The sequence below is a fragment of the Trichechus manatus genome, unplaced genomic scaffold (assembly GCF_000243295.1).
Source record: "Trichechus manatus latirostris isolate Lorelei unplaced genomic scaffold, TriManLat1.0 scaffold00102, whole genome shotgun sequence".
In the NCBI taxonomy this organism is placed as follows: domain Eukaryota; kingdom Metazoa; phylum Chordata; class Mammalia; order Sirenia; family Trichechidae; genus Trichechus; species Trichechus manatus.
In genome coordinates this window covers 6,346,159-6,355,145 of record NW_004444038.1, presented here as the reverse complement: position 1 = coordinate 6,355,145, position 8,987 = coordinate 6,346,159, and the positions used below count along the sequence as shown (strand labels likewise).

Below are 8,987 nucleotides of genomic sequence, written 5' to 3'. Positions count from 1 at the left end.
CGCCAGCGCCGCGTCCTGCAGCGCCTCCCTGCCCGGCAGCGGCGCCTTCGGGGGCTCGGCCGGCGCCGCCGACGACAACTACGGGCTCGTCGCGCCCGCCACCTCCGTCTATCGCGAGGTCTGGCAGGTGAACCTGAAGCCCAAGGGCCTGGGGCAGAGCAAGAACCTGACGGGCGTGTACCGGCTGTGCCTGTCGGCGCGCACCATCGGCTTCGTGAAGCTCAACTGCGAGCAGCCGTCGGTCACGCTGCAGCTGATGAACATCCGCCGCTGCGGCCACTCGGACAGCTTCTTCTTCATCGAGGTGGGCCGCTCGGCCGTCACGGGCCCCGGCGAGCTGTGGATGCAGGCCGACGACTCGGTGGTGGCGCAGAACATCCACGAGACCATCCTGGAGGCCATGAAGGCGCTCAAGGAGCTCTTCGAGTTCCGGCCGCGCAGCAAGAGCCAGTCGTCGGGCTCATCCTCCACGCACCCCATCAGCGTGCCCGGCGCGCGGCGCCACCACCACCTGGTCAACCTGCCCCCCAGCCAGACGGGCCTGGTGCGCCGCTCGCGCACCGACAGCCTGGCCGCCACGCCGCCGGCCGCGGCCAGCGCCAACGCTGCGGCGGGCGCCAAGTGCAACTCCTGCCGGGTGCGCACGGCCAGCGAGGGGGACGGCAGCGCGGGCGCGGCGGGGGCAGGGGGCTGCAGGCCCGTGTCGGTGGCTGGGAGCCCCATGAGTCCGGGACCGGTGAGGACGCCTCTGAGCCGCTCGCACACCCTGAGCAGCGGCTGCGGCGGCCATCCGAGCAAGGTGATGCTGGCGCCGGCAGGGGGCGCCCTGCAACACAGCCGCTCCATGTCCATGCCCGTGTCCCACTCTCCTCCGGCCGCCACCAGCCCTGGCAGTCTCTCGTCCAGCAGTGGGCACGGCTCGGGCTCGTACTCGCTGCCTCCAGGCCCGCACCCGCACCTACCGCCCCCTCTGCACCATCACCAGGGCCAGCGGCCCTCCAGTGGCAGTGCCTCTGCCTCGGGCTCCCCCAGCGATCCCGGTTTCATATCGCTGGATGAGTACGGCTCTAGTCCTGGCGACTTGCGAGCCTTTTGCAGCCACAGAAGCAACACTCCAGAGTCCATCGCAGAGACTCCTCCTGCCAGAGAGGGCAGCGGGGGTGAGCTGTATGGGTATATGACCATGGACAGGCCCCCGAGCCACTGTGGCCGCCCCTACCGCAGAGTCTCAGGGGACGGCGCTCAGGACTTGGACAAAGGGCTGAGGAAGAGGACTTACTCCCTGACCACACCTGCCCGTCAGCGGGCAGTGCCCCAGCCCTCGTCCGCGTCGCTGGATGAGTACACTCTGATGCGGGCCACCTTTTCCGGCAGCTCGGGCCGTCTCTGCCCCTCGTGCCCCGCCTCCTCCCCCAAAGTGGCCTACCATCCCTACCCCGAGGTCTATGGAGACGTAGAGAGCGGTCCCCACAGAAGCTCTGGCAGCAATGTGGGGGCAGACGATGGCTACATGCCCATGACCCCGGGTGTGGCTCCCCTGATGGGTGGTGGCAGCTGTAAGATTGATGATTACATGCCCATGAGCCCCACCAGCGTGTCTGCTCCCAAGCAGATCCTGCAGCCCCGAGTTGCCGCTGCAGCCTTGCCTCCCACCGGAGCTGGGGTGCCAGCAACAACCTCTGCAGCTGGAAGAGGCTTCTCGGTCAACGGGGGCAGCTACAAGACCAGCTCCCCCGCAGAGGGCTCCCCAGAGGACAACAGGTACATGCGCATGTGGTGTGGTTCCAAGCTGTCCATGGAGAATTCTGACAGCAAGCTGCTTTCCAACGGGGACTACCTCAACATGTCCCCCAGTGACGCGGGCACCTCCTGTACCCCACCTGACTTCTTCTCAGCTGCCTTGCACAGTGGTGGAGAAACGCTCAAGAGAGTCCCTGGTTACTGCTACAGCTCTCTACCCCGCTCTTACAAGGCTCCTTATACTTGCAACGGGGACAACGACCAGTATGTCCTCATGAGCTCCCCAGTGGGGCGGATTCTGGAAGAGGACAGACAAGAACAACAGACCAGTCCGCAGCCGCTGGCCACCCCAGTGACCACCCAGTCGGCCAGCGCCTTCGGGGCCAGCGGGGGCAGCCACATCCCACCTCACCACCCAGCAGTGCCTTCCCCCATGCGACAGAGCGGCAGCGGCCGCCCAGAGGGTTTCCTGAACCAGCGCTGCCGGGCGGTGCGGCCCACTCGCCTGTCCCTGGAGGGGCTTCAGACTCTGCCCAGCATGCACGAGTACCCTTTGCCCCCGGAGCCCAAGAGCCCGGGCGAGTACATCAACATTGACTTTGGCGAGGCGGGAGCCCGCCTTTCCCCACCTGCCCCTCCGCTGCTGGCCTCGGCGGCCTCGTCTTCCTCGCTGCTGTCAGCCAGCAGCCCAGCCTCCTCGCTGGGCTCCGGCACCCCCGGGACGAGCAGCGACAGCCGGCAACGCTCCCCTCTCTCCGACTACATGAACCTCGACTTCAGCTCGCCCAAGTCACCCAAACCGGGGACTCAGAGCGGGGACCCAGTGGGCTCGTTGGACGGCCTCCTCTCGCCCGAGGCTTCCTCGCCCTACCCGCCCCTGCCGCCTCGCCCCTCCGCCTCGCCCTCCTCTGCCTCCTCCCACCGACAGCAGCCACCCCTGCCGCCGCCACCGGGGGCGCTGTACCGCCTGCCTCCGGTGACGGTGGCCGCCACATCCCCGGGCCCCTGCGCCGCCTCTTCGTCGTCCTTGGAGACTGGGGACAACGGTGACTACACCGAGATGGCCTTTGGGGTGGCTGCCACCCCGCCACAGCCCATCGCGGCACCCCCGAAGCCGGAGGGTGGCCGTGTGACCAGCCCGACGGCGGGCGTGAAGCGGCTGAGCCTCATGGATCAGGTGTCGGGCGTCGAAGCCTTCCTGCAGGCGAGCCAAGCGCCAGACCCGCACCGGGGTGCCAAGGTCATCCGCGCCGACCCGCAGGGGGGCCGCCGCCGGCACAGCTCGGAGACCTTCTCCTCGACCACCACTGTGACCCCTGTGTCCCCGTCCTTCGCCCATAACCCTAAGCGCCACAATTCGGCCTCCGTGGAAAACGTCTCTCTCAGGAAAAGTGGCGATGGTGGCAGCGGGGGCGTGGGCATGGGCCTTGGAGGGGGAGATGAGCCGCCCAGATCCCCCCACCAGGCGCAGCCAGCTCTTCCCGTGCCATCGCTTCCCCAGCAGCCAAGGCCGTGGACGCAGAGTCAGCCCGTGGGGTTGATAGGCTGCCCTGGGGGCAGTGTCTCCCCAATGCGTAGGGAGACCTCTGCTGGCTTCCAGAATGGTCTCAACTACATCGCCATTGACGTGAGGGAGGAGACTGGGCTGCTACCCCCGCCGCAGCAGCCGCCGCAGCCGCCGCAGCAGCCAGGAGACAAGAACTCCTGGGGCCGGAACCATAGCCTCGGTGGTCTCATCAACGCTGTAGGTGGCGGCAGCTCCAGTGGGGTCTGTGGGGGGCCAGGCGCTGGCCCGCTGCCCTCTGCCAACGCCTACGCCAGCATTGACTTCTTGTCCCATCACCTGAAGGAGGCTACTGTTGTGAAAGGTGAGAAGGGAGAATTGGGAAGCCCCTGAGTGGTTCTGGGTTTCACTTCTTCCCTTTTTTGGGTACCTCGATCTACGTGCCAATATATTGGCACTTGGCTCTCGCATCCTCCTCTTTCCCCAAAGCGCTTGCCAAGAACAGTCAGATGGTCGTTGAGATGAACATGAAGTTTCCGAGGGGGGAAGACTTTGATGTGTCTGAGACCCAGCCCGTTTCTTTTTTCCCACCCTGCTTCTCTTCTCCTCTGTCGACATCATGGAAGGTCCGCTCAGGTAGGCGAACGAGAGGTGGCTAAGCATGGCGTTCTTGATCTCTGGAGCGGAGAAAGTTCCTGAGGGAGGTGCATCAAGGTGTTAACTGCTCCCCGAGGCTGTGGTCTTCACCTTTCTCTTTCAGTTCCTTTAGCTGGAAACCAGCCTCAGAGTTTATAAAAACAGACCCTGAAATTCGTGTCAGTAATGAACATCCATTCTGCCGGGTGTCAACTTACTAAATTTCACATCTGAACTATAAGAGCGTTTCCATCAGACAGATTCTTTTTCTCTGAAAGGGATAGAATGGCAACGCTTTAGAGCAGCGGTTCTCAAACTGTGAACAGATGTGGGAATCTGGTTGTTAAAACATGGCTTTCTGGCTTCTCTAAACCCCCCGAGTTTCTGATTCATAGGTCTAGCAGTTGGCATTTCTAAACGTTGCGGGTTATGCTGATGCTGCGGGTCTGGGGACCTTCCTTGGAGCACTCTGCCTGGGTGTTAGAATCGCTGGGAGGTTTGAGAAATTATCTGCCTGGACCTCACCAAAGACACATTAAAAAAATAAAAACAATTATAAAATCAGAGGTGTAGAGCCGGTGCAGCCACGGTTTTCAGAGTTTTCCAGGTGATTTTAAGGTGCAACCCGGAGTCAGAATCAGTGTTGGAGAGGGAAGGAGGGAGAGAGAAGACCCCTGGTCCTTCTGGGAACAGCTGAACGTGACAGTGCTCAGGTTCTCATCCGACGCCCATGGGGCGAGAGGTGTGTGTTTGCTTTGCAGCCCGCAGTGCATCCTGGTTGTCGGAAACTTTGCATGGTGGGGGAGGAAGGAGGGGTCTAAGTGAGACGAATATCCAATTCCAGAGAGTTGTTTCTTCAGTTCTGTAGCGGTTTGTTTGCTGAGTTACTAGTGGTTGGGTGGTGGAGGCTCTTGGGGGCCATAAAACACATAGTAGCAATAGTGCTGTTTGGATGCAGCAGTAGATGCTGGTCTCAGGTAGACAGTTGGCCAGGCTTTACAAAGTGATGACTGAGCTGGCTTGGGGATCCATATGCCTTTTGTTCTGAAGAGGAACAGACCAGTTTAATTGTTATTGAAATTTAGAGTATGTTTTATTGTATACGTGGGACTGTTGTTTCATGGGATTTGAAATGATAGCTGTACGGTAAATCCCCCAATATTCTACTGTAACAGAGGAAAAGCTATTTCCTTTTTATGCAAACCATCGAGTAAAACATGAAAAGAGTCACAGAGTTATCAGGAGTACAGCATTGTCAGCGTCTCATTAAATCAGTTGGGACTTGTCAGAATGCATCCCTTAAAGGAAGACTCTCAACTGAAGGTCACTGTGCTTGGGACACCACTGGGACGACTGAGAAACTGTTAACACATCAGGGAGTTGCTGTTGAAGGCTTAGACCGTATAAACACACCAGCCCAGGTATGTCTGAGTGGAGAAAACACAGATGCGCGTGCTCATTTGGTGTGCCCAGACGCGTGTATGCCATGCAAGTGACTACATTTTGTCCAAGCCTGCTTCTAGTGAGAAAAACCGTCTGAGAACATGACACCTTTTCCTGGTTGTTTTTGGGTGGAACGGGCGGCAAAAACCTGGACTGGATTCAGGTGGGGCCCCAGAAAGGCTAAGCGCTTGGCGCCTGTGCCTGCAGGCCTGAAAGAATTCAAAGGCCTTCCGATAAAGTAGATACATTGAGAAATGTGGTTCATGTATGACGTAATGCCCTTTTCGTGAACGTTTTCAACTGCCGGAGCTAAGTTTATTTAGAGGCCTGATTTAGCTTGTTTCGTTGGAGAGTTCCCACCAGCATAAAATTGCTCTCAGCCTATAGGATTCGCGATTCCGAAATCAAAACAGCATTTTGTGTGTTCCGTGGTTGCTGAACAAAGATGAGTGATCGTTTTGGCTGTTGCTTTTCCGGAGTACGTGTGGGTATTACTGTAAACATGCTTTTCTCAAAAGGAAAATGGCTGTTTTTAAGCAGCATAGGTAACTGCAGTTGATCGAGTGAGGCAAAGGCACAGTTTCTGTCTTATTTTTATTTTTAAAGAAGGTAAATGTTAGATGGATGTCTAGCAAACGAGCTCGGTCACAAAGAACAGCAGAACAGGGAAGGCAAGTATATCATCTTTCTTAATCAACGTAGCACGGAAGTTGTGGTCTGGGAGCCAGAAAGAGCACATTGAGAAACTCAGAATGAACATCCACGTTTATTTACCTCCCATATGTGTGTAGGAATGTACTTTGGTGCTTATAAATAGAAAGTTCACAGTAGATAAGTGTCCTTTGAGAGAATGATTTATAGTAGCAAGACCTGCAAAGCATTTCTTTGAAGATGAACTAGAAAAAGGACTTCCTTGATTGCTGCCTGCTTTCCCCTGGCTCTTAGAAGTGGCATATGTTCCCACGTAGAGCTCCTCGTGCTCAGCATGGACCAGCTTAATCAGTTATGTGGCAGCAAAATAATGGGGGGGGGGGTGTTAAGAATTTGCAGAAGTGGTAGCAGAGGGAAGGTTCCAGTCATCTTTGATAGTTGTTTCCAGTAGACTCGGGAACGGGGGTGGGGTTTAGAGTCTAAAGCCAATTAAAAAGTGAGTGCAGCCTACGTATATAATTTTTCTATTGGTCCAAACCAAATACAAATCTAACTGCAAACTGTGCAGCTTACTTGGGGACGGCGGAAGATTACTCACTGTGTGCTTCGTGAGTGTGTACAGAAAATTCTCACCAGCGTGTGAGCTTTTTGTTGTCGTCTGCTATCTGGAAATATGTCACTAAAGGCATTATGCTTTAAAAATTCGCTTAATATTTGCGTGTTAAGATTGTAGATTGGTTTACATCATAAAAATATGCTCGTTTAGCGTTTCTCTTTAGTGGGATTTTTATTCTAGAATTGATTTATATATGTGTATAAGAGATGAGATAAAAATTACCACCGAAAGCGTCTGTATTTAAATTCCGTTTGATGAAAGGCCTATCAGCGCGTATTATACGGTAAGGGAATTATGGGACAAAAGAAATGTTTCCAGAGGAATGACAAAGTCATGATTTACGTTTAAAAGTATTGCTTATTTAAATCTTGAAGCAGCGGATTTGAATACTTTTAGAAATCCAGTGAGATCGCTTGATGAACCGCAGAACCTCTCTTTTTTTTCTGTCGTGTTTGCTATTCTGCTCTGGTTGGCTAGCTCTTGTCATAATAAGATATTGTGCACTGGCCCTGCCCGATTCCCAGGAGCAGTGAGTAAGGTGCTAATGAAACACGCGCACTTGTTCCTGAATGAAAGTCACGTGACCTGCTCTGTTTCCTTCATTGAAAGGGAATCGTTTACAAAAATAGTACTTCGTAGGAGGAAACCAGGTCTCTAGTGGCTGATCTTAATGAGTCGTCGTGACTATAGTAATCCCTCGTTCTCACTTTCTCCACCTGTAAAATGGGAGTGATTATAATCCTCTCCTTTCTGTGTCCCAGGCCACCGCAGGTAAATGAGATGGTAAACATCAAGGATGTTTGAAGCTCCGTTAAGGAAAGATGCTAATAAATCCAGTCGTTCTGTTGGTGCTTTACTCTTTTGAAACCATGAGTATATACAGGAAAGACAATCTTTAAAATGGGTGCACTTAAATTAAAAAAATAAACTCGTAGTATTCTGAAAACAGAGCCCGTACCTTTTGAGAAATGTGCTCCTTTGATAACTCGATTGCTAGCTCAACTCCAGTCACCAAGAACTGCTTCTTCCCTCTTTATTTAAGATTTGTTCACAGATAATTACCAACTGTAGTGCTGTAGTGTTTTCAATTACGCAGTAAAATAACAAGAACAGCATCCTAATCCTGAAACGATATTAAGACTGCACTTTTGATTACCTTTTCTGCTTTGTTTGTATACTAAGATGAAAATATATCATTAGAATATCCAGGTTTTTTTTAATTGGCAGCGTTGGCTCTTAATGCAGGATGCATTAAAAGAAAAACAGAATGCGTAGCCTTTCGGTTGTTTAATCATCCTTTGTTCAATCTGGGGTTTTATCCTTTGGGTTGGTTTAATTAGATTGGCCGTTCATGCAGTGTTTTGACTTGTAGCATTGTACTGTTTGGCTGTCAAACGGGAGGAAAATCTCCATGTTCGATTACTTCCTTCTTCCATCCAGAAAAATAAAAAATGTAATTGATAATTAATGTTTTACTTCCTTTAGAATTATTAGTATTAAAATGAAGCTTTTTTTTTTTTTTTTGGAGAGAAGACTTTGCAGAGTTTTCGTCTCAGCGTGGGTATAATGGGTTTTTGGTTAGAATTCCTGCTAATGCATTTTCTGTAGAAACAGAGTTCCAAGAGCTCGTTAACTTTTGGTATCAGATTTGGCAGGTGGAAAGGTGTTTTGTTTTTTTGGGTAGCACAGAATCGAGTGTTCCCGTTTCACCTTAGAAACCTAAAGGAAAATGTAACTTTACTCTTTTATCTGCATTGGCGAACAGAGTGGGGAAAACAGTGAAGCGCAGGGCTGTGGCCCCACCCTCCTAAGCCAGCTCTCCACTCAGGCAATTATAACAGAGTTGAGTTCTCAGTAGAATTTCTCGAGTGTACACATGATCAGAATACATGTTTCTCTGCAAGATGGGCAGGGCATTTTAATTTTGGCATTTTAATAGAGAAGCGAAAACAGAATTGTACAAACCTCCAAAATTACCACTTTTAAACATTACGTTACTTATTACGTCTTGGGTTTTGTGAGAACAGTGCTATCCAAATTTAAACAGGGGCACTCTGTGTTAATTTTATTTAGTGTGAATGTATTCCTCAAGCTTGCAGTGATTATTTTGCATCATTTAAGACAGATGACTGTTAGATAGAGCTCAGTGGTAGATTTTTCTGAAGAGAACCAGTGCAGCCATCACTCAAGACCAAGGAAGTGCTGAGGCCAGTGACTGCTTCTGAATACTGGACGTCCTTCAGAAGCAGCTCTGGAGACTTACATTAATTGTGTACTGAAATAAAACACACGGAAGAAAGTCTGGATGGAACGGTTTGGAGTAGATGTTGTCTCCTAGCATTTCCCTCCATGGGTGCAAATAATGTAAGAAGCTTCTGGGCTTGATAGTCTTCTTGC

At 52.6% G+C, this 8,987-nt stretch overlaps 1 protein-coding gene across 1 annotated transcript in view; it reads left to right on the top strand.

Annotated features, from left to right (window-relative positions):
- The window catches only part of IRS2 (insulin receptor substrate 2), a 35,304-nt gene that overhangs the window by 1,916 nt on the left and 24,401 nt on the right, over nt 1-8,987 (top strand). The window contains exon 2 of the mRNA XM_012557438.2: nt 7-3,608. Within this exon, the coding sequence (XP_012412892.2) occupies nt 7-3,608 (3,602 nt within the window). The remainder of the gene's footprint in view (nt 1-6; nt 3,609-8,987) is intronic.